General features: G+C 36.8%; 1 protein-coding gene across 1 annotated transcript; it reads right to left on the reverse strand.

Moving 5' to 3' along the window:
• Positions 1 to 25,259, reverse strand: LOC116176275 (hemicentin-1). The gene is made up of 9 exons (XM_031494761.1): positions 25,073 to 25,259; positions 18,118 to 18,392; positions 13,323 to 13,505; positions 7,726 to 8,880; positions 7,097 to 7,674; positions 3,729 to 4,152; positions 3,298 to 3,675; positions 2,899 to 3,246; positions 1 to 866 (listed from the first exon to the last, which is right to left on the reverse strand). Exons 3-9 carry the CDS (start codon positions 13,369 to 13,371, stop codon positions 700 to 702), a joined length of 3,099 nt encoding a protein of 1,032 aa, XP_031350621.1. The 5' UTR covers positions 13,372 to 13,505; positions 18,118 to 18,392; positions 25,073 to 25,259; the 3' UTR covers positions 1 to 699.
• Between the last annotated feature and the right edge of the window lie 1,328 nt (positions 25,260 to 26,587).

Consider the following 26,587-nt stretch of genomic DNA (forward strand, 5'->3'; position numbering starts at 1 on the left):
TAAAAATAAAATAAAATTTGTATTTTAAAATCTTGATACATTGAGATCATTGCTACCTAATCGCTTTTTTTTTGATAAAATTCTCGGGCTCATTTAACATTGTGCAACATGTATACACTGCTTATGCTTATGTTGATCTGTACATTAAAATTGCACACTTTAAGCAAACGTTACACTATACAAAATAGGATTTATATTCTATTTACATAAAGTATAAAAATACGAAAACTAAACATCAACTGAGAGTAGGAAAGGATAGATGTTTAAGTACCTTTTATAACAATTTGGCACAACTAACTACTAATAATTTAACAATTTGCGAGTTGTAATATTTCTCAGTGGTGAGGCTGAGAAGTGTTACAGCTAGTCGGGGGGTGGGTAAAAGGTACTTAAAATCTGAAAAATAATTACGATTAAAAATTGCAGCGTCATAGCACAACAATCACTTATTGCAAAATTCATCACAATTTATAAAGTTATGTTTATTATATTGCTATATGGCATAGGTATATTCAACGTCCACATACCTTCACGCGACACAGACACACACTCACATTTCGTTGCATAAAATGAACATGTACGATCAGAAATAACTGTTTATCAGGTACACGAAGATAAAAACGTTTTAAATTAACTACACTAGGAAACTTTTACATTTAGAACGGACAGTGATCGAAAGAACCGAAGCGCGACACATCCTTACACAATTATCTCGCGAATGACTCTTCGCGTTCGCGAGTTGGGAGTCGAGTATCCGCTTTCGAGGCTCTCTTCGTAACTGAGAGACATATGTTGGGGCGGTTTTTCGTCCTCTAGCTGCTCTAGGTACGGATCTGGAAGGCCACTTACGTCATGGTAGGGGGAATCTGCAAAAATTACGATTGTAGTCAAATTACGCATTTTGGAGAAAAGTTTTTTGAATAAAATAATAAAATTATCCAAAAAACTTTTCTGAGATTCAAAGATACTAAGAATATGTGTAGCGTTAGGGTTGGAAATCCTAATGCGAACCCAAGTAAATCTTACAAGAGATAAAAGTCGGTCGGGCATTATCGTACAGGGGCGGACTGGGTACTTACGGGCCAGGTGGAATTGCATACGTTACGGGCCATTACAGTATTAGTGTAGGCGGTGGGGGGGGGGGGGGGGAGGGGAGAAGCTTCATTTAGTACTCTTTTTCGAAATCAATTACAATTACAGTTTTTTAAATTGCCAGGCTGATAATTAAAACTTTTGATGATGAAAGTTCCGATCGAAAAAGTACGATTGTTTTAGATTCTACGCACCAAAATTAATAAAAAAAGTTGTTTCCCGAGAAAAATTTATATAGAGTGCGCAGTCGATTTTTTGTAAAAAAGGAAGGTTCATTACACTGCCCTTTTTTTGAGCCCCGAAAAAAATTGCTCAGATCGACCGAAAAAAAATCTAAAGAATGTGCCTGTCAGAAATACACATTAATTCAACAGTTCCAAAATTGGCTACTTATGTTCAAAATTACAGTCCTATATAGAAAAATTATTACTTATACGAATTAAAGGGTCTAGTTCAAAAAAAAAAAAAACATAACTTTTGATTGAGAAGTCCGATTGGAAAAAGTACGAATTGTTTTAGCATTCTACGCACCAAAATTAATAAAAAAAAAGTGTTTATTTCCGAGAAATTTTGCGTGCAGTCGAAAAATATTGGATAAATAAGGTAAGCTTTCACTGCCTTTTTTTGAAGCCCCGAAAAAAAATTGTCTCAGATCACCCGAAAAAAAAATTCTTAAAGAATGTGGCCTGTAGGAATCCATAATTTCAAAAACAGTTAATATTTGGGCCACTAGTTCAAAGTTACAGCCCTTTGAATTTTCTTTTCGAAAATTGGTTGTAGTCATGGGCGAGGCCAGGGAAATTGCATAGGTTACGGCGCCATTAAGTATAGTGAGTAATGAAGGCGGCGGGGGGGGAAAAAAAAAAGAGTAGCTCTGCGGTGCACCACAAAAACATTTTTTTGCTTCATTATATATAAAAAAAAAAGTACTCTTTTCGGAAATCAATTACATACAGGTTTCTTTTTTTAAATTGCAGCCTTGATAATTAAAAGTAACAAATATATACAATCCAAACGAGGCGAAAAACGGTCGCCATATCATTGTATTCATCACTTTTCATGCCTTACGACAAAAAAATGATAAAATTCATTGTAAACCCCCACTTCAATTAAAACAGAATTTCTTAAATTTTTTAAACAAACCTAAACAAAATCAACACCACAATTAGCAGAAACGTGTTAATAATTTATTAATAGTGCAAGAAAACAAATACAGCACATTACTTATTAAAAATTTCACAACGGGCCATTATAATGAAAAAACAATAAACAAAGGCCAAGGTGCAATTTCGCCCCCCCCCCCCCCGGGCCAGTCCGCCCCTGCTGTCTTATATTCCAACCCGGTACGTTACCGAAGATAATGATAATGTTTATTGTAAGCGTTTACATGCTATTTATATCACAGATATTAACTTCCTTAATCTACGTCAATTATGATAGTACACAGGACATGCGTCAACCTTGCCAGCAATGTGTTATTCTTTTACTATCTTTGGAGTTTACTTCCTTGTAGTAAAATACTATACACACTCCATTTCCATGTTATTCTTGAAGATTATATTTTTTAAATTTTGGCAGTCGCTTTAAATCGATTCTAATATGCCTAAAAAATATTCCACAAGAAAAGGAATGATTCAAAAAAATGACTTTCAAGATTTCTAAGATCTCTAAGAAAATATTTAATTTCTCTAGGACGGTTTTAAAGAAGATATCCTAGCAGATTTCTTTGTATGAATTTCAAGGATAAGAAGAATTCTTTTCTACAAAAGTGTTTGAAGGAAAAGCGTCCTGTGAGTTGCCACTTACCAATATGTTGATCGACTCGTTTCTTCGGTTTATGAACTGCGGCGTAAGGATCGTTACAATATTCCTGTCGAGACGGATTATTACTACTCCTCATGTAATCATCGCCGTGATTACTTTGCGTGGTGATATGCGGATACGGTGCGTAATCGTCGACGGCGCCGTACCCCCCGTGCGTAATCGGATCGTAACCGTACGAATTTTGCCTATCTAAGTGAGCGTTTTGTAGCTGAGTCGCCGAGTTGTTCGCCGCGGCCGCCATCTTCATCTGCCACAGGGAGTCCTGGGAGTTGACGCTTCCGCCGTTGTTCGAGTTGGAGTAATTCGAGTCCATGTAACCGACGTTCGCCCCTAGAATGAAATGAATGGGTAACTCGTTCGAGATTGAGGACGATTAGTTACATTCGCCATTGTTGATGACCTGATGGGTTTGGATGTTGGGGTTCGGTATGTAACCGTAACCGTTTTGGGATGCGTAAACGGAATTCTTCGGATCCTCCATTGCCAATGCCAAATCCAAGGAGTGTTCGAGAGCCTTGTTTTCCATGCCGTTCGATGGGTAATAGGGGGGAGGCGCTTGGTTCTGTTGGGCCATAATGGTTGGACGCACCGAGTCCATTTCGTAATCTTTAGATTGCGATTTCTTCGACTGGTTGCGTTTGCACCGGCAGAACATGAACAATACCACTACGAACAGGATACCTACGATGCACGAGACGATAATTGCGATGAAGGTCGAGGTGGTTACGGCCGAAGCTTCTTTTATATAAGCCGAACCTACTGTAAGAATGGGGTCATTCGGTTGTTCAACAATTAAAAACTGAAGAACTTACATTCCGCTTCCAAAGGCAGTCCACAGTGTTCGTTATGGGTGCGCAAACAGAATTTTACGCGAACTCTCGTGTTGAAATCATCATTGATTCCGATGGGTTCCTCATCGACAAGCGAGCGACCCATTCCTTTGTAATTTCTCGAAGTCATCTGATGTAAGATCGCCTCCTTGTACGTGGGAGACAACCCAGAAACTTGCAGGGCGAAGGTGTCGACCACCTGCCAGTTGGTCAAAGGTAGATGTTCGTTGCTTATCGTCTCCACTACTGCCATCAGTGGAAGGCAAGTGACCGGAATGTTCACAGAGAGACGGTGAGAGGAAGGATCGTAAGCCACGCGTAGCGGTAGAGGAATTTTGTCGACTCTCGTTGTAATACTTATCTCTTGAGAATCTTCACTGTTTCCTTTAATGTTCAGAGCTTTTACCTGCAATTGAAATGAATTAGATTGAACAAGTTGTGAAGAATTATTCAAAAGAATAAAAAAAGACTAAAATGTGAGATGTGAATATAAAGGAAAAGAATGAAGAAAGTTTAATGTTCAGAGCTTTTACCTGCAATTGAAATGAATTAGATTGAACAAGTTGTGAAGAATGTGAAGAATTGTTCAAAAGAATAAAAAAAGACTAAAATGTGAGATGTGAATATAAAGGAAAAGAATGAAGAGCTAGGGGAAAAAAGTTGAAGGTAATAGACGAGGGAAGGAATTGCGAAAGTGAGTTGAGGAAAAAAGTATTTCTGTAAGAAAGGGGGCATGGAAGGAGGTTCTATGAGAAAATCATGAAGTGATATGTGAAGGAAAAGAAATGTGAAAAACGGTGACGTGAAGGAAGCGTAGAGCAAGCAAGCCTAGACACAAAGTGGTAAAAAAACGCGTCATAGGGGAAATCAGGAGGATGTGACGCTTCGTCCAGGGCCGTAACTAGATATGACCGTGCCCTTGGCGGCACTTCAAGTTTGCACCCCCCACACCTGCGCGTGGGGGTATTAAATACCCCCCAACAAAAACGCCGAAAATTTTCCAAGGTTTGAAACTTTTTGATTCGAGAATATCACTTCTTTAAAACATGGAGAAAAGATTACAAAATACAGTGTGTCCAAGATAAGAATGAACATCATGGACACAACGGAAACCATAAGAAGTACACAGTCGGTTAAATTAGAAAGAGTTGCGCATTTTACGGCTTAATAAAACGATGTTTTAAAAATGCGGAAATTCCGATCAGTTCCGAAGATATTAAAAAAAACCAAAAGTAACTTTTTAAGCTCACTATTTTACAAGATTTTCGCTGCGACGTTTCGTCTTTGACAAACCATCATCAACTTCATATTTTTATATGGACCGGAAAAAGAGTATATAATGTATTGAGTAGCATTTTTTAATACGAATACAGTTATGTATGGTACAATATGTCATTTAGAAGAACAAATCATTTTGACATTTTGTCAACGCCTACTAAACCAAAAATGTTAAAAATTTAGTAACCAGCCATTTTTCTGAGCTAAATTTTATTTTTTTACTGTAGTAGGCGTTGACAAAATATCAAAATAATTCATTGATGGTTCCTTTAATGATATAGGTGATAAAAAATCTTATTGTGCCATACATCGTTATTGATGGTTTCTCAAAGACGCCAATTGTACAGATTAAAAAGTTCCTATGAGGAAGTGTTATTTGTTTTTTGATATCTTTTCAAACAGGGCCGGCAAAAAATAAAACCGAATATGATTCATTTCGTTTTTTTTTCGGAACTGATCGGAATTTACAAATTTTTAAAATATCATTTGACTTGTTTGCTTTTCCTTCTTATATTGGACACACTGTATATATTACATTACCATAAGGAGGCAAAAGGGGGGAAGGGCAGAGATGAAGGTATATCACTTTGTAACGACCCAGCTATTCACAGTCACAGTACGTACAGTATTAGGTAACAATCTGGAATAACATTTGTTTTAATAACCTGAATTTTTTTCCTAATGCACTAATGTAAAATGAAAGTTTTGCGCCTCCCCGGCAGCTGCGCCCTAGGAGGGGGCCCATCTCGCCACCGCCTACATACGGCCCTGGCTTGGTCTGCCGAAACGTCACGTCCACCCAAACGCCTCGCCGCCGAAACGTCGCGCACCGATCAAAAGCGTTTGAAGAAAACGAAAGGAAAGCGCCAAGACACGAATGAGGTTTTATTGGTCATAAAAGAAAGAGGCATAAAGGGAGAACGTGCTAAGGAAGAGAGTGAGAAACAAAAACTGAACAATCCCGAGGCGCGAGGCAATTGCGAAAAAATGAGTCGAAGAAAAAGTGAAAGGAGTATGGTGATCGAATGAAGAAATCATGATATCGGATGTGAAAGGCAGAGAGATAAAAGATGCTTAAATGGTCGAGGGGTACGGAAAAGAGAAAGATTTAAAAGGTCGAAGAAGTGAAAGAATGAGAGTGTGAAAAACACGGAGGCGTTAAAGGAGGAGGCATTAGAAAAGTGAAAAGGAAACAAGGTCTGCATAAGAAGACGAAAGGAAGCGTGAAGGAGGTGAAGGAGACGTCAAATACGTGTGAAGGTGGTGTAAAAGAGACAGGAAACGTAAAGGGGTGGGAAAAGACAAATCGGACATGAAGGAAACGTGCCCGAGAGAGACATGAAGAAACAGTGAATAAAGGAAACCGTCGTGAGAAAAGCACAGAAAGAATTCCTCGAGGAAGAAGACGTGGGGAAGGTTAAGGATTGGTGTGAACGAAATGTAAGCCAGTTTGGGAGAGAAGTGTGAAAGAAGGGAGACGTTAACGAGGGAGGAAGAATAAGGGCATATAAAATGATAGTGAAAAAAGCGTTAGGGAGGTACTATGCGATTAAAAATTAGTTTCTGTCTAGTCACCTTTGGTCCATGGCGTACTTAACTTCCAAACTTCCAAAGGCGACTCGACCGCCATTCAACTTTGATTGTTCAAGCACGAACTTATGGACTGCTAATGCCGAATTAACAAATGACACCTACATGGAGGCCGCCATGATGTGCACTCACTTGGCGCGAAATTCAAATCAACTAATAAACAAGCATTAACCTCACGTTTCCTAAATAAATTACTGTGACACATGTCATTTTCCAAGGCTGCAATCCTTTCAAAACTAGAGCACTAGGAAAATTCCCCTAGAAAATAACTAAAACGTGCACATCATGGCGGCGCCCATTCTAGGGCCATTTCTACCTCTATGCAACTGTTTGATCAGCAGTCCATCAGTTCGTGGTTATAAGGATGCGTGATGGAAAAGGTGTGACGAAAAATGCGAGGAAAGCGCAATCAGTGGGAAGGGCGAAAGAGGCTAAATGAAAACACCCCGAAGGAAATTTCAAGGGACGTTTCTCTGACTCACCTTAAAATTATAAATTTGATGTTGATCGAGATGCGTAACATTACACGGAATATTCTGCTGACAATCGACTTCGGACCAGTCCGTCGAGCGCGACACGGTCCCGCATCCCTCCACCGACTTATCCGCGTTATCGTCGCCGCCGGTCGCCTTCTTGTACGACACAAAGTACTTGGTGTTGAAAATTCCCCCGTTGAATCCCGGCTCCCAATTTAGCGTGACGAAGTTGGGACCGGTGTAAATCGACGCCACCTGGGTGGGTTTCTCTGGGGCTCCCTTGGGCTGCAGGCGAATTTTCGCCTCGATGCTGCCCAGGTTGTTGATGACCTGGCAGTTGTAGATGCCGTAGTCGGCCGGTTTTATGTTGGATATTTTAAGAATGCTCGTGTAGATGTCGTTGTCGTCGACGCTTGTGTTGATGATGTAGTGGCCTTCGGAGGAGGAGAGCAGAGGGGAGGAGTTTAGGGCGTAGTACCACTTGAATTCGGGTTTGGGGTAGGCTTGGATTTTGCAGACGACTTCGGCGGTTTCGTGTAGGTCGTACGCGACCTTGTTGTATTGGTGGATGACGATGGGTTCATCTGCAACGGTAGTTGTCAGAGGTGCGCTTTACATATTGCTGGGATACTTACGTTCTATTCGAAGGTGCATGCTCGATTCTGCTCGTCGGACCTCATTTTCAAAGGCGCAGGTGTAGATGCCACGGTCCTGCGGGATCAGTTCGTTGTTATTGGGCCTGGCCTTGCCACTAAACTTGAGAACACTCTGTACATTAACTGCGCCGTTACTAATCTCTGTCATCTCGCTCTTGACCTCGTACATGTTAATATCGGCGGTGAGCTCTTCGTCGTTCTTCAACCATTTGACCACGGGTTTAGGCTTGCCTTTGGCACTGCACGAAACGGAAAAGTTGGGGTCACCAACCCGCTTAGTTTCGAGCGGCTTCAATTTGTACTTGAAACTCGGGGGTTGGTGCACTTCCAAGTTAATGGAGGCAACCTCTCCGTGTCCCAGTTCGTTCGTCGCCTGACAGTAGTAGTTACCCTCGCTGTTCAGGTTAACATTAGGAATTGTGTACTTGGTGCCCGTGGCCAAGACCGTCTGCTGGCCGTCGTTTCCGGGCCGAAACCATCTGTACTGTGGAGCTGGCCAACCTGGTGGAGTAGCCGTGCACGTTAAGGTAACCGGCGATCCTTCTGTTGCAACCGGACGGTCCGGCATCACTCTCGCCTTTCCCGGTTTGTGCCGGATTAGTAACGCAATTGAGGCGTTGCCGATTTTCTCATTGCGCCGAATCGGTAACGAGCTCGGGGTGATAACATTAACAGCCCTGCAGACGTAGGTTCCCGAATTTTCCGCATTAACGTGGCTCAATCGCAATGTATCTCCGGACTGCCGAAAGTCTGGTTTTCCGTCCTTGATCCACTCGATCGTGGTAGGGCTGGGGTTTGACGACACGTTACACCTGATCGAAACCGCCTCGCCCTCTTCCGCTTCCTGGGTCTTGGCGTCCAAGGTGACCACCGGAGCGTAGAGCACATCCAAAATGATTTCCTTCTCGCCAATTTTTCCCAGGTTATTGTCGGCGCTGCAGGTGTACTTGCCCGCATCTTGAATGCTGACACGGTGCAGAATGTGACTGTTCGAATTGCTGATGAACCGACCGTTTCGGGTCCATTGCACCGCGTTTACTTTCGGTTTGGCGTCCACCGAGCACTGAAGCGTCGCCGAAGAGTCCCGCTCCACCCTCAAAGGGTTCTCTGGGCCGACTTCGACGCGTGGGAAATCTAAAATTGTATTGTTTATGAAAATAGGCAAACGTAATTGAACGGAATTCAACATGTGAGACGTAAACAGAACAAGATAAACAGCCATATCCGGCGGCGCATGTGAGAACAATCCAGATGGTTTCCCTCTTTTTTTAAAAGCGCGCCCCGACACCCCGCAGAGCGACGCAATTGTTTTTAATAATCCCTCACAGAGTCACCTTCGTTTAAATTTCAAATATACACCCTCTTTATTGCGGCGGCTATAAAATTAATTAGAGGTCGCTTGTGTTACTCCCTAAAATAACCAAATAAGTCTATTTGGACGTTACTGCTAAAATTCAAAATGCGAATTCGCAGGGGAACGGAGGCATACTCGCAAATGTGGAATGGAACGTAAGCGAATTACAAAATAATTTCGGGACCAAAAACGAAATCAAACGCATTAATTCTCGAAATTCAAATTGGTGTTGTTAATTACGTTCTTCTCGAACTGTGAATAACACCGTGTCGTATTATTTTATAAATGACGCGCATTTATTATTTCCAACAACCCCACTCGTCATGAATAAAGAATTTCGACTCTGATTTGTTAGTGAGTGATTGCCTACGGTTGAGGATGTCGTTGCAAAATTAATAATTGGGGGATATCAATATTTGAACTGACGAATATGAAGTATGTCCAAAAGAGATGATAAGGGATCTACAGTAAAAAGTAGCCCCAAAACTACCCTTTTCTATTTATTGCAGTTCTTATCGGTACCCTTCACAGTTTACAGTAGATTTAATTGAATTCTTACTGACTCAACATCAGTAAACTGCCCGGACCAAAAACCCCAATAACATTGGTAGCTACAATTTTTTGAACACGAGCCCCTTTTTTGCCAGACAAGATTGGGATGCTATCGACGAGGAGAAAAAGTGGGGGCCTTATCAAATTGATTTTCGTATAAAGTATATTTTTGTCGAATTAATAATGTTCCCTTTCTTAGTTGACAATTCAGCAGTATTAATGGAGCGAGGTATAAGAAAGATAGATAAGTTTCGGCGACGCCTTTGTTAGAATAAATCGGGCCCTAACTTGACGCGATCGTTTTTATTCCTTTTTTCCCCCGCAAAACTCTTTTAATTCGCTGCAGTATTTACGGCGGCCGTTTCGGTATCCACTGCGACATTAATTAATATTGTTTGTCTTCCATTGTGGCCTATGAATTATAAATGCGTGTCCTACAATTTAAAATCGAAACCCTTTCAGGAGTCGAATAGAACCGGCAAACCTGGTCCTTCTACTATACACATACCAAAGCGAAACTTGTATGACAGATGCTCCACTCAACAACGAAAACTTCATCAGACATTTGCTATGACACACACGGAATTTAATTCAATTTGATAAAGTTTCCATCCTCATTTGAGAGACACCCTTGATAATAGTCGACCAGTCGGTATATGGGACGACCAGTCAACTTGCTCTACTTCTACATCAAGTGAATAGGCTTAAAATGTGGCAAATTTTATATTTCAACAGGGCTCGAAATTGAAAACATTCTAAAATTTTCAAAAAACAAAATAAAACATAAAATTCTTATAATGTACACTGTGTCTAAGATAAAGAAAAGTCTATGCGGGGGGTCTCGGAAACGATAATGGTTAAATTAGGCAATTAAACAGTTATTATATTCCGTAAAGAAAACCAGAAAATTCTGATTATTCCCGAAGATATGCCGGATAAACCGTGATTTGCCCATTTTGCTTTTAGTTTTCTTCTGATGTTATTTGAGCAGATATAGAACAATGAAAAACACTTTCTCATGATCACTGTTGGTTTCAACAGGATGGCGCACCCGCGCACAACGCCCTAGTCGTGCGAAATACCATCGGACAAATTTTGCATTTTCCAAGAAATTCGTCTTGTAGAGCTCAAGAAGTGGCAATGAGAAAGTGTTTTTTTACTTTTCTGTATCTGCTCAAATAAAAGAAAAAACAAAAACAAAATCGGCAAATTTAGGTTTTTCTGGCATATCTTCGGAAGTAATCGGAATTTCTGTTTGTTTTTCAGTCCATGATCGGCCTGCGTGTAAGGCAAGTTGCCTGACCGCAGGCGTATGAGTACCCACTTATTTGACGTAAAAAAGATATCCTTTCTAGATTCGTTATTGGACGTATTCAAACCGATTTTCGATAGTCCCTTAGATTTCAGCCCTTAACATATCGCGATTTTGAATAAAGTGAACGATAGAAGAGCCGCGGGGATTATAAAATAAGTGAAAGTAAGGCGCCTACTTTGAGCTCGAAATTTAGACACTGACCTCCGCTTTTAACTTATTCAGACAAAGAATTTCGACCAATAATATGAAATTTGGATTCCAAGTAGGTACTAAATTTCGACTGAAATGACAAGTTCAAAATTTCGAAATTCACCTCCACTTTTAAGCTGAAAACTTGTGCTTGAGACACGAAATTTGCATTTCAAGTGGTAAATTTCGACTGGAATGCATAACGTTAACTTTAAGCTTAAAATTTCGTCAATAACCTCCACTTTCAAACAAAAAAATTGGGCTTGGGACACAGAATTTCAACTAAAAATACAAATTTTGAATTTCAAGTACCAAATTTCGACTTAAATACAAAGTGTTGACATTCAGCTTGAAATTTTGACACTGACATTCACTTTTAAGCTGAAAACTTGCGCTTGGGACACGGAATTTCAACTAAAAATTACAAATTTTGAATTTCAAGTAGCAAATTTCGACTTAAATACAAAGTGTTGACATTCAGCTTGAAATTTTGACACTGACATCCACTTTTAAGCTGAAAACTTGCGCTTGGGACACGGAATTTCAACTAAAAATACAAATTTTGAATTTCAAGTACCAAATTTCGACTTAAATACAAAGTGTTGACATTCAGCTTGAAATTTTGACACTGACATTCACTTTTAAGCTGAAAACTTGCGCTTGGGACACGGAATTTCAACTAAAAATACAAATTTTGAATTTCAAGTACCAAATTTCGACTTAAATACAAAGTGTTGACATTCAGCTTGAAATTTTGACACTGACATCCACTTTTAAGCTGAAAACTTGCGCTTGGGAGACGGAATTTCAACTAAAAATACAAATTTTGAATTTCAAGTACCAAATTTCGACTTAAATACAAAGTGTTGACATTCAGCTTGAAATTTTGACACTGACTGACATTCACTTTTAAGCTGAAAACTTGCGCTTGGGACACGGAATTTCAACTAAAAATACGAATTTTGAATTTCAAGTACCAAATTTCGACTTAAATACAAAGTGTTGACATTTGGCTTGAAATTGTGACACTGACATCCACTTTTAAGCTGAAAACTTGCGCTTGGGACACGGAATTTCAACTAAAAAAATGAAATGCAAACGGTTGACTTTAAGCTCGAAATTTTGATACTGAACTCAAGCAGAAAACTTGAGGTTCCAACTAGAAATACGAAATGCGGATTTTCACTACCAAATTTCGACTGAAATACAAATCGTTGACTTTAAGCTCGACTCGACTCATAAAGAAGTCAAAATGTACACCATCCCCTCTCTATATATACATTCATTGGGAGTAGCTTTGAAAATGACGAACTAAATCAAAAGTTAAACGTCGTTTGAGAAAAGTGAAATGCCACAATGGCACAATGTCAAGGTTTTTAAAGCTAAAGAGGAACATTTTAAAAACAATTGTTTATAGTCTACCTTAAAAGTGATGTAGAGCAATATATTTTCACGACAAGAATAAGTGACGCGCTCTGCCGGCAAGAAATAACCCCTATTGTTTGCGATGACTTAAGGGTGTATTTCTGAGTGGAATATTTCTGTATTTGAAGTGTAGACAATAGCTAAAAAATACGATAACCTACACCAAATGATTTGTCGAGGATTTAATGATCACAATTAAAATGATCGGGCTTGACGAATTATGGTAAATAACCCTATCTTTATGTACGATCGATTCATGCATCGTTTATGTTAATGTTTTACGCTTATTGTGTTTGAAAAGCGGGACGAATGGGATTTTTTATTTCCCAATTTACTATAGATACATTTAAAAAGATTTACTACCGAAATACGCGCGCGGCTTGGTCAATTCGGCAAATGATGCGGCCCCGAAATTTGTATAAAGTTTTTGTTCGACTTTTTCGATAAATTGTTTCTGGGAGAGACTTATTGATTATAAGAAGTTTACGCATATTTTTATACGAGCACAAAACCTTTAATGGACGTTATTTGAAAGTTGCGGCGATATTCAAAAACTTTGTGATTTACGATGATCTCGTAAACGAGCGGCGAATTGGCGAAAATAATTACTACGGTGGTGAAAATGGGGAAAATGTATACGTATGGAACCCGCGAGAGTTTCGAATGCTTTTAGACACGTACGTAAGGTTTAAAGGGCGAAAGCATCGACGTTAAAAGGATAATAAACGGAAAGAAACTTACAGTTGACACTAAGAGTTACGGCCGTTTCAAGTTTAGTTCCCTCCGGCATTGCCCTGTTCCAGACCTCACATCTGAAAATGGCACCGTCGTCGTCCTTTCCAGGAGTTAAAAGAAGCGTCGCCGTCGTCGACTGATCTCGTGAGCCGCCGTTCTTTAATGCCGCTTCCAAAGGATATGTGGAACCTTAAAGAAATAACAACAACGCACTTTAACACACATTACGCAATTCGCATGCTTTATTAAACATTCAGAACACATTCTTAAAGAATATTTATTTAAATTTTGTCGCATTTCGCATTCGCAACCTCGACGTCGAATCGCAAGGCGAGACGGAAAAGTGAAAAATCGCTTTCTCTTCATCCCCCATTTCGGCCACATACGCAACGCCATGTTTTCATAAATAATTGTGCGATTTGTCACGTATCGAACCGATACAATTTATTACCTGTTGTAAAATGATATATAATTCGCAACTCGTCCTCATTTAGCTCTCCATGAAACTCTTCTCCCTTGAGATCACTGCCCAGTACCCATTCTATTTTTGCAACTTTCTCCATATCGTCCAATTTTGGTAATTGTTGCAAATGAAACCCTCGTATGTTTAATCATAGTTCGCAGAAAAGCATATAAAAATTGTTGATATAGAATAAGTCGGCAACCGCCTTAATTATGTACTGTCTTCGCTCTGAAGCTCTGGAAAAAGCCTCCGAAGGCACTCGAGAGACATTGGAAAAGGCTTTGGAAACTACAGTCTTCCAAGTAATTTGAGACCAGAATCACATGTACTTTGCAGATTCTCCCCGATCCGTTACAAAGCAGGTCATGCTCACTTCTTGCCTTTCTATAAGCGTTCTTCTACGGGCTCGCACTTGCTGCCAGTCAATAAATTTGCAAAAACCCGTTAAAAAGTTATGCTGTTTCAAGTGCAGCTTGAGCATTATTTAAATTATTTCAGTATCCCTTATAGATACAGTGTGTCCCCGGATGGACTGAACAAGAGGGAAACATTTTTAATTTTAACTTTACGCAAACATGTAATTCTTTATAGAAATGTTACAATATACAAATGTTAAAATATACAGCGAAAATTTTTCCAAGTTGCATGTTTTTGATTAAATCAGACTATCATTGTATCTTCCATGGCAACCTGATAAGCAAATCAAGTTAAAAAAGACACCTTAGAGCTTAAGAGAAACATTTTATTTTATTCAATGTAAAAAATGTAAAGTTAAACTTAAAAATTTTTTCCCTCTTGTTCAGTCCATGCGGGGACACACTGTATATACCGATTTGAAACTTCCTTTGGGAATTTTTAAAACGCCCGAATCTTGCAATTCAATTGGACGATTGAATTTTTGTTAGAGTGGCCATTTTTAATAAGTTTTGCGGATCTTTGGCAACATCGAAATAAAAAAATATTTCTTAGTGTCGCAAAAAACCTCAAGTGGATACCTGAAAAATTGAGAAAGTCGAGGCGGGCGTTCGGACAGACGCGATGTCCATTTTTTTTAGTCTTAAGGGAGGCCCCATAGACGTATCTGTGGTTATTTTTGAATTATACGCACCCGATTTACTATGGAATGTCATTTGCTACGGAGAGATATTGGGGAGCATTTAAGGGCCAAAAAGTGGGCATAAATTTGATAAGATCCCAATAAACTGCCTTGTTTGCTGAAATATCGACTTGTTTTTGTAATGGAACAGACCAAAAGAGGGCACCTGTCACACCCTACCCAAAAGTTGAGGATAGTTTTTTCAGGAATCTTAGGTCGCTGATATTTTAAATTACACGCTCTCATTTCCCCTCCGTCGAACCGCAAATCGATAGTTCAAAAAGTAAGAGAATTAAGGCGTTCGTAAGAGGGCCATGCCTATTTTTTGGATTTTTTACTTTTTTGGGTCCTCCATTGTTTTTTTTTACCAAAATTTTGAAATTATTTGGTTGGCACAATTTTGAAGTTTCTGGAATTTTCTCATTTTTGTAATCTTCTAGGATTCCTGAAACTTTTTTGAGTTCTTTGGCATTTTGTGAAATTATTTTGGTATTTCTTATAACATTTTAAAATGTTTTGTTCAAAGATGTCATGAATTTACGTCCACTATTTGTACCATTTGGACCTGGAAACCTCTAGTTCTTGTAGGACGTTGTTATGTTTGTTTAGTATCTTTTGAATATCTTTCCGATTCTGCATATTCTTCTTTTTATGATTCTCTCGATTTTCTTCTAATCTTTGCATCGTGTAGCAAAATCACACTGTGCACATTTTAAATAGATACGCCTTCTTAACATGTCCATGAACCTAGCAGAGCAAAGTCAGCAGAACACAATCAAACATATAACATAATTAGGTGCTAATTTTAAGTGCCCTATTCCCGAATTAAATGCTCATTTTCTTTAAAAATTATTACATGTTTTGCCAGGTTCATATGAACTCAGCAGAACACTACCTTTAAAGCGCAAGTAAATGAAAAGTGAAGTAACTACGTGCCCTATTCTCGAATGAAATAGTCCTTTTTTTTTAATTATTACAACATCTTCTGTCTGGTTTTTTGAGGTAGTGTTCTGCTGAGTTCATATGAACCTGGCAAAACATGTAATAATTTTTAAAGAAAATTTAATTCAGGGATAGGGCATTTAATTAGCACCTAATTATAGTTAGTTCATTTTGATGGTTTTTTAAGGATAAGAACAATAAACTTCGTGGGAAGTTATTCGCGTTACCCTACTTTAATAATAATAGTAATAATAATAATAATGTCTTTTATTAGTTACACATCTTGCAACAAAATTTATAATAGAAAAAAAATTATATTTATCGTGTAACTAATTGGGCGAAGTTCAGATGACAGTAGTGAAACCCACTGCCTCTGCTCTTCCACTTAACCCAGTATATTACTTACATTATAAAGGGATGACACATGGCTTCTAATTATAAATAATAAAATAATAGATTATAGATAATAGAATAATAGAAATAAATTTCCCCCGCTTCCTTTTTTAGGTGAGACGATAGATGCAATTAATAGAATATGAATGGTGGGGGTGCTGCGCCGGATACAAGTAGTTTGCTGTATAATTGCACTGTGCACATTTTAAATCTTTTAAGGTTCTGTTAAGAGATGGCGGTTGTTGTCATTAATTCTCGTATTTACTTTTATAATCATTTTTTTAAATATTTTTTTCGTGAATTTTGCGATATTTTAATAGTTATTCTGCTAAAATCGGATCGGAGACGAATCCAACAAATCAAAGATCATGAAAATCGGTCCAACCGTTCTTGAGTTATAACTGGTGTAACATGCAGGACGTTGTTTTATAAATGTATAAAGATCTTTTTGAAATTTTATCCACAGACGCTTCAGGTAAAGACAAACATATCGCATATTGTAAACATTAGGTGTGCGCATGCGCAGACCCAGTAATGTTTACTGATAAATTCATTGAAAATGCGCTAAAGTGACTCGCCTTTTTTTGAGTTCAGAACTACTTTGACTCGGGTTTATTGGATCCTGTGTATTCTTCACATTCTTGTGTTTCTGCGGTTTCTTCAGTGAGTACGAAGCGTATTCAGGAAATAATCTTCGTTTTGAAATAGATACAAATTTAATGTTTACATCAAAGACCGTAGCGCTATACGACGGCATTAGAACGAAACGCAACCTACTTTCCAAATAAGTCTCGTATTGGAACTTCTGCTATGTATTTTCAAGTTCTTCCAGTCCTGTATGATTCTTCTGATTCCCCAATTTCTTCAGTTTTTCAAATTGCATCAAATCATTCTCGGATTAAGCAAAGTTAATGAAACGGGCCCTAAAGGGATCCATATGGGTATAATAAAACGGAGGGAAAGAAGTACTGTTTCTGAAATTCGTTAATCAAATTGCAATTTCAAAAGTTCTGATGGGGGAGAAGACATACCTTTCCCTATAAAATACTGAAGGGCGACATATCTTATACATCGTGTGTCTTTTTCGATTCCAATTCCATCAGATGGCGGTAAGTGAAAACGTTATAAAAGGCAAACTTACCTTTTGAATAATTTGAAAATATCCAATTCATGAAATTCACTATTTTGCGAAAATGTAAAATAAATGCGTGGGTTTGTCTGCCGATCTCTCTTAATTAATTTAGTCTGGATCTTCATTACGATGGAAATGGAAGGGGCGAAAAACAACAATAAAACCATTTATTACTTTTGAACTGCTACTGATGAAATATTTACAATCTAAAACAACAATGAAAACGCTATCGTGAATTTAAGAGGTAAAATATTAAGTAAATCATAGCGTGATTGTTGGCAAATAAAAGTATAATCAACCTTTATTTCTTACATCCACAATTTCCCAAATTATAAAATAAATACCCCAAAACATTAATTTCCCTACATTTGCATACTATCAAGACATCTAAAAGACTATAAACTTCCTTTTTTTCCACATCTGATTACCGTTTCATTTCCTGACGTATTTACACACTGCACACACAACGAAAAATAAGAAAATTTATGATTAATGCCCGCGAAAAATCGAAAACAAATACTAAAAGGGACGCTAAACGCAAATATTGATAATTAATTTACATACAGATTGGTATTTTTACATTCGCAATTACCTCGCGCCTCAATTATTAACTCCGATCTACAAAAAGAATTGTCCAACTTCATTTTCCCACAGGTTCCCTAATTACTTTTTAATGTCGCCCGAGCAAGGAAAAAACGCGAGCGCCGTGCACACAAAGGATTTAATAATTACGACTTCCTTTCTTTTAGTTGACAAAATCAAAGTATATATTTACCTTCCTTGTACCATCGCACCAGCGGATCGGGAGAGCCTCCTATGCTCGAGCACGCCAGTTCTTGTCGTTTACCTTCTGTTACGGTAACATGCGTTCCGGGAGCGACGGCGGGTTGTTGCGGAAGAGTTAACACGGTAAGGGCGTACCTCTGGGCATGTAAATTAGCTCCGGATCCTCCGGCCTTAACTTTGCATTCAAATTTTCCGTTATCCCTGTCGTAGCTGGCGTTGGAAATTAGGAGGTCGTAGATGCCCTTCTCCGGATGGTAATTAATTCTGTTGGAAAATTAAGAAAAATTTTAATTGGTTCAAGTTTGCGTAGCGGAAGGGGAGGGGGTGTCATAAATTTTGAAATTATCTAAAACAATACCCATACAATTAATGCAATTTAAGAACGTCCACTAAAATTAAATCCAACATTTTTGAAAGGTCTGTAACCACAAAGCCGATATATTTTTAAAAAGGTTCTATAACAGATATTTTAAGTACACATTGTAAGTAATTAGAATTTTCCCCTAATGATCGCTTACACTTATAGGAATTATCGGTTTCACTTTTATATAACAACTGCATTCATAATTTATTATGATTTAGTTTTCAGTTGTTATTTTGAAAACAAGAATGTATAGTATATGCGTATATGCAAAATTCACCTTTTGAACCTTTGTTAAACCTAATTATTTCTAATAATAACGATTTTACAACACAATCACTAAATCTGTTTTTCGCTCATATCTAGTGAACTGTGGATTTTTTCAAAAAACAAAAGAATATCTTAAATAAGCTCTTAAAACAACTCTTTCCTCATTTAACCGAATCTGTATGCCTTATGGTTTCCGAGATCCCAATGCTTAAAATGAAAAAAAAACTCACCCTGTATAATATGCTCAAAACTATAGTTCTAAAATTATAAAAATTAATAATTCTATAAATGTGCAGAACATCTACGAAAAAATACAAATCATTCCCTGACAGTTCGCGGAAATCGCAATATTTAGAAAAAAATCATAAAATTTCCGAAATGCATGCACATCTTTTATAGCAGTGTTTCTCAAACTCTGGGGGGGGGGGGGGGCAAGGCGTGGTTAAGGGAGGCGAACCTTCGCATTGGCAACTTCCTCTATACGGGGTGTTATTATTATGTAAATGCGGAAGGGACTAATTGTTTGGCTGATTTTATGACTAAAATTTCATCAAACGCTTCGTTACCGATCTACAGGGTGTTATACTTCTACTGAACACTCGTCAATTCAAACCTTTCCTTTATAAACATGTAGAAACATGTACATCTTTCAATGCCAACTGTCACAACACTAATAAAAACAAGATGTGATCCAAATAAAGTCAGCGCCTACTGGACCATTTTAAAAATTATACGTTAATTTAGCTCCGAAAATTGATTTTTTTTTCGATGAAGGTCATAAATTCGAAAAAATACAAGACATCCCAAAGATCTAATGTACAGATAGAAAATGTAAGAGACCAAATCGATAAATATGGAGTAAAATGAACAAGAATCCAAACAGGATCATACAAGTGATTGAATTAATTAAAAAACATAACAAACAAATTTCCGTAAAGCTTTGATCTTTATTCGTACACAAAGTCGGCGAGGAAATGTAGCCAGTTTCGCATACAAATGTAACACGTAAATAAATAAAAAAAAATAGTCAGATGGCAGCTGCCGGAGTGCTATATGCGTCGTGTTTATTTTATTTTTTCATTTCGCGAAAATAAATGCTTTTGATGTACGTACTTAACCCAAAGTATCGCCGATTCAATTAGCTCTACTCTTTACAGATTGACGACGAGCTTTTTTGTTTCGAATTTTCCGCGGTTCAAGAAATTTAATTTGACGCGTCTAGACTGATTATTTTTATCGTTTGAATGGGTTTCCGGTGGTAGTTGGTTGTATTGTATTTTTCTCACGTTTTCCCACAGTTACTGAAGGCGGCCATTTTATTAGGAGAACCTCGTTCCCTTCTTAACAAATGTACTCGAACTTCTTCTCCTTCTTTTTAATATTAACAACACTTCCTCGTCTTTCCTTTTTGTTTAAACGAAATTAAATATTTCGAGTATATCTACTTTGGTTTGCTAGTAAGTTTTTTTTTCTCTTTCATTTTGGCGAAACCTCGTTTCCTGACGTGAGAAGGGAGTTCGTGGGAAATTAATTTAAAAGTAGAATGAGGCCGGCGTGCGAATTTTGCATCATTACACGCTTTGTTTTAAATTTCATTATTATAATTGTATTATTCTTCATTTCTTTTCCATTGTTAATGAAACCATTTACTGTCATTTGAGTTTACTCTGCCGTGGTCAACCTTTTCTTAGTGTCATTTGAAATTTACCTATAAGTACATCAGATACTGAAAGTAGTTCAAAATGTAAGGTATCCATCATAAAATTGATCCAGTTCCTTGGTATCTGTGGGAAAAAGTTTGTTTGCGTCTGTATATCTTCAACCTGTTTTATATGCATAGCAAATGGTTGCTTCCTTCATTAATGCATCACATTAAAATAGCGTAAAATCGTATTTACCTACAAATTTGTAGATTGCATAACTGTTCATTTATTTAATTTCCCATGCGTTTAGTCATAATATAAACCAGACCAATCCCTTCCTTTGATTCGTTATACGACATTAGTCGCAATACAAAAAAAAATACCTCAAATTTTTGACAATGATCGTAAAACGGACTTATGTCGCAGGCACCAAATTTGTCCTGTGACAATGACAGACGAAGACCTAGACTTTAATAGCTCACGACCATCGGGAGCAAATACATCTAGGTATAAGATGTTGGTTTTGAAGTACCTGTAAAGATTTTTAAAGATATTTCTCTCAAGTTTCCTCTGAGATTTTAAATAAAAACTGAAAATATTGCCACGAACATTTTTAGAAAACCTCATAAATTTAAAAAAATCTCAGATTCAAAGGATGTTTCTGGGAAGATTTGTATAGGAAGACCTCCAATAAGAAACGAAGAAACGATTTTTCTAGAGAATTTCTAGTAAACGTAGAAAAATAAGAAGCAAAAAGATAGGCCTGGTGTCCTATTTTCGACATTTTTATAGGATATCTCTCCAATTATTAGTGCTAAAAGAATTTAAAACGTTTTGTGCTCTTTTTCAGTGAAACAAAATTGTAAAATCAAAATTTGAAAATATTCGCTCGCTTAAGAGGTACGGGAGAAAATGAGAAATCAGTTAAAAAGGAAGACGTAGTTTCAGTTTTTTAAATGGAACACCCTGTATATTTTAATCAAAAAAGATAAAATTCTCTTTCCAAAAATATAACACTAAAAAAATTGAAAATATTTCAACATAGATTAAAAAAGATTTCAAAAATTAAATTTTTTAAGATTTTCGAACAATCTGAACTTTTTTTTGAATTTTTTAAATCTCAACCTGAACTCAAAAAGAGAACAACTTGATGGAGAAGGAACTGATAATCGACGCTCCAAGACATTCAGACTGTGAATTTTGAGTTTTTGAACGTCCTCAGTTTCGATTTCTTGCCCAAAAGGTATTTAGTATTGTTTGAGAGTCTCTAGGAGTCGCAAGAAGGTTTACTCTTTAACAACTTTTAAGATCACCAAGATGATATAGCCCTTAAGTCTGTCTAAAAACCTTTTTCTGTATATTTTAACCTCCGCTTATTTTTATTAATTTTGCGAACAAAATGGTTTCAAATAAAAGTTTTAGTGTGTTATCTGCACGGACTTTAGTAACTGATTGAAGTCAATGTACAGGAAGTGCCCAACAAAATACATTTTCAATATCTTTAAAGGAACACCCCGTATATTTTTATAGTTTTGAGTAGCCCTGTACCTATTTCCTGATCACAAATAATCTTGTATAACATTAGTTTAATTTTTTATTGACTTTTTGCACTACTAAGGGATATTTCACATGCAGTTCAAAACAACTGTATATACAGAGTGTTCCTAAATATGACGTACATACGGAAGGGACGCAGAAAAAAAGTCTTTTGAAAAATTTAATATAAATTTTGCCCGTTATTTTCCGTATGCCTAAGGTACAGTGTGTCCACGGATTTAGTGCATATAAGCTGTACGTGACAAATTTTTTGGATCTTCATATTCTGAGGATCCCTACCGCTTAGTCTCAAACTAAAAGATTGAAAAAATGAGTCAAATCAATTAATATACAGGGTGCTTTTTTGCCGAATGTTAAAAATTAGTCTTTTTTAGCAGATATAACAAAAGTTGTTTAGAATTAAAAGTTATGGAAGACTTTCAATTTGCATAGCAACCAACCTACTTTGATTTTTTCATCAGCATTGCCATACTTTTGAACTCTCATGTTGATATAATAAATTAACAACTGTTTCATTCTGAATCGCTTGTCGCATAGCCAACTATGTGTGACCCCTTAATAGTGCAAAAAGTCAGTCAAGGATAAACCTAATGTTATACAATATAATATATACAATATATGTAATCGGGAAATAAGAGAGCTACAACTACATACAGGGTGTCCCACTAAAGGTACTGAAAAAGGATATTGTTGGGCACTCTCTGTTTTTAATGTATTTCTGAGATGTTTTAAGAACCAAAAGATATAATGATGCGGTCTGAAGATGTCAATTTTGACGTCTGACTTGCGTGAACGTGGCAACAGCGCAAAAGTCCAAAAATGCAATAAACGGTTTTTGTTTTATAGCTTAGTTATTTGTGGGAATATGAAAAAAATAGAAAGAATAAAAGATAGTAAAAATGGTCTCTAAAGGTAATTTGAATCAAAATTTCATACAAAATTTTGAATAAAAAAATTTACTTCTGTCTGGCACTATTAACTAAATTTTGCGAGGAAAATTGTATTTGCGCCTGTACTGTTTGGATTAGTATGTAGGGAATTGTGCTTATTTTCCAGCACTATATATTCTGTGGTTCTAGTTTGGTTCAATGTCTGTGGTTTTCACTAATAGGTTTCTTTGCAACATAACCTATAAACTTTGTTTTTTAACAAAGCTATAAACGAGTTATTATGGAATTTGCTATAGTTACTGCAACTTCTATCATTTTAATAGCAAAGGTGTTTAAAACAACGGCGTAATGTCATTACAAATAAACAGATATGATCCGTGGCAACTTTCTGAGCAGTTTTTTTAAATAATTTATGCAGGTTTTAGAACACGTTCTAAATAATTTTTGGCCACAAATTTTGTTGAAAGTTTTCTTACAAAATGCGTATGACACTACACAAAATTTTGTACAAATTTTTGTCATAAAAATTTCGTACTAAATTTAGTACAGTGTCATACGGCCTTTAGTAAGGGTTTTTTAAAAATATTTTGCATAGCCTACTTAGTTTTCGTTTAAGATACAGCACTAAAGTTTGTTACTTCAAATGGAATGCATAATATTTTCTTGCACTAATAAATTCCTTATGTTTGTCTAATTAGAAAAATACATAGTTATCAGTATGTTTGATAAGAAAAAATTTGAGATAAAGAGGGAAAACCGTTATTCAGTCTTGAAAATGTGGATTAAATAGAAGTAGGCCGTGGAATATAAAGTTCATATTTCACGAAATGCTAAAAATAATTTGCTCATTTATCTACAATCTGACAGAAACCTATGTCTATGGTTTGCTCACTTTAGATTGATTTATATTGATTGCAGAGAGTAACTTTTGGATACATAGAATTTGAACTGAATAGGAAGAATGAGCAAAGTTTTTTATTGCATTTTTGGACTTTTGCACTGCTGCCACGTTCGCGCAAGTCATAGGTCAAAATTCACATCGTCAATCTAGGCAGCTTTGAAAAGTAACTCCGAGAGTGCAAACCGCATCACTATCTCTTTTAGTTTCAAAATATCCTCGAAAAACATCGAGAAAGAGTAATTTGGAACACATTGTTCACTGAATTTGTAGGGGGTACAGGTAAAATACTAACACTTTTATGTGAAACTTTTTTTGTGTTCTCAAAATTAATGAAACTAAGTGTGGGTTTCGTCTTGAAACCACAACCAATATTTTTATATGGACTGGAAGTTAATACTGTATTGAGTAGGATTTTTTATCACGCGTATATGGCACAATATGATGATATAATAAAGAATTTCTTTATTATATCGTTAATAAATTATTTTGACATTTTGTCAACGCCTACTACACCAAAATGTTAAAAATTGTTTTTTATTTAAGTCAGAACAAAGGCTTGTTACTAAATTTTTAACAGTTTGGCGTAGTAGGCGTTGACAAAATGTTAAAATAATTTATGAACGATATAATAACGAATCATATTGTGCCATATATGCGTAATAAAAAATACTCCTCAATACAGTATGCACTTTTTTCCGGTCCATATAAAAATATGAAGTTGACTGATCGGAATTTCCGAATTTTTAAATCATCTTTTTAATAGTTTCCGATTTCCCCATGCTGTTCATTTTTATCTTGCTAACGCTGTATACTGAGAAAGCCTGTAGATTGATCTTCTACGGTTTTTGAGAATGGTCACCATTCAAATAGGAAAGTATCTCCTTCGATAATGTTTCCAAACTGTTTACGTAATAATCTCAAAACTGCGCTTGTTTTATCAGGTCCAGATTAAATGTAGAATACACCAAGCTCTCTATAAGTCCATCCCCTATTCAAAGTAAATAATATATTATTTATTGCATAATGCTATTTCTTTAAATCTCGTATAGGTATACAATCTCCTAGAGGTTAAACTTATTTCTTAGGGGGTGGAGAAGGGGTTTACGATTAAAAAATACTAGAGTAGAATTCACTCATTCAATTATCGCACGATATTGCTATCGGGCTTTTTATTTATATGCTCTAAATCAATGTAAAAGTTACAAATGTTACCATCCCCATACACTCGTATTCGTGCAGCTCTACTTAGTAGATATGTTTCTAAAGGATGTAGGACAGAATTCCCCAATGGAGATACTTTAGGAGAAGAGGAAGTAACTCACCTATAGTTATTATCCAAAGGAACACTTCCAATGGCGACATTATCGTGCGTTTGTTTATTATTCCTCGCCCAATAGTACGTCGGCGTCTCCCTTGACGTTTGAGGAGAAAATCTGCATTCTAAGGTAACGTCTTCGCCCTCCCTCGTGTCCCTTACGTCCTCTCCCGTTGATATACTATTGACAGCGACTGAAAAAGAGAATATAAATGAAAATGGAGCGAAAAGATTATGAATAAATAAATATCAAAGTGTTCCATTACGTAAAAAGTGCATATAACCGTAATATAAAAATCGATCATTTCGATACAAAACGACTTTTTTTGCAGAACGAAAGGAAAAAATGTCAATAAGCGCTGGCACGAGATCATTTCCTGGTTGAGTAGTTCCTTGGTTTGCTTCCTTAATCAGGGGCTCGCGACAATAGAAAAACAAATCAGTAATACAGAAACGAATTTCACGCAACGATTCGTTTCAATGGCCGTTTTTTTTTATTTTGAAATTACAGATTAGGATTAAACATATATACATTTATTTCCGATCTAGTCTGGCGTTTCGCCTCGTTCTATGATAAATGGGCGCGTTGCGCGATCTCGATCGCCTTTCACGCACACGCCCTTATTGTATTCATCATTATTTTATCGTTAGGCGAAAGTTCATAACTCACCAGTGCAACAATAGAAAGTTGGATCAACAAATCACGACGTCATTCAATAAATCGGTCTATTCGGGTCGTATTTTTTTTTATCGGGCACGAATTACAATTTACAAATTTAAATACTTGGGGGCCGGAATAAATGGGGGCATACTAAGACGGGAAGGTCGCGTTTTAGGGGTTACCTCGTGTTTAATTATGGATCGTTCCATTAAATTTATTCCCACTCAAACGGCAAGAGTAATACTCTACTTAGGATAGACGTCTCTTTTTCTCTATGTAAATTTGAACATAATAATCGTAATTGCACTGCTTCAGCTCGGTTTTCTCTACAAAGACTTGGGTATTGTGTAACAGCACAAGAAAAAGGAAAACCAGTAGGAAGATTAACCTTCAAATTGCTTGTGTTAAACGTTCCATGTCTTTGCATGACGCACAATACGTTGAAATGTAAATTAGTCATTAGGTGAAAAAATGAGAGTGTAATCCAGTTGATGCCTATAAAGAATACTAAGCAAAAAAGTACTAGCATATCCTGACCGGTTTCTGTTCCAGTTCTGATCTGGTTATTGAACTATCGATGATATTGAAGATTTAGATGGGTTAAGTGTTAAATAATTCCGATATCTTGGAAATTCTGTCGTTATTTTGGAAATATTTATGTACTACCTACTTCTTCTACTTGTGTTGCGATTGCATTTACATGTGTATCATTCGTACTTCAACAATTAATGAACCGAAAAATGAAATTAACACAAAATACATCCTATTATTATTTGGATATTTTGGATATAAAAAAAGCATAGTATTTGAGCTATTAGATAATTTGGTAACCCGCAATTTCAAATCGATTTTCCGTATTTA

The sequence above is a fragment of the Photinus pyralis genome, unplaced genomic scaffold (genome assembly GCF_008802855.1).
Source record: "Photinus pyralis isolate 1611_PpyrPB1 unplaced genomic scaffold, Ppyr1.3 Ppyr1.4_LG7, whole genome shotgun sequence".
NCBI lineage: Eukaryota > Metazoa > Arthropoda > Insecta > Coleoptera > Lampyridae > Photinus > Photinus pyralis.

Bases quoted from the DNA above. Each gene is read 5' to 3' on its own strand.
- LOC116176275 (XM_031494761.1), bottom strand. From the start codon at position 13,371: ATGCCGGAGGGAACTAAACTTGAAACGGCCGTAACTCTTAGTGTCAAC. The intron at 3,247-3,297 runs GTAACTAATCGT...ATTTCATTCTAG, and splicing joins GGTCATCAACAATGGCGAAT to GGGCGAACGTCGGTTACATG. The intron at 867-2,898 runs GTAAGTGGCAAC...TAATTTTTGCAG, and splicing joins ACGAGTCGATCAACATATTG to ATTCCCCCTACCATGACGTA.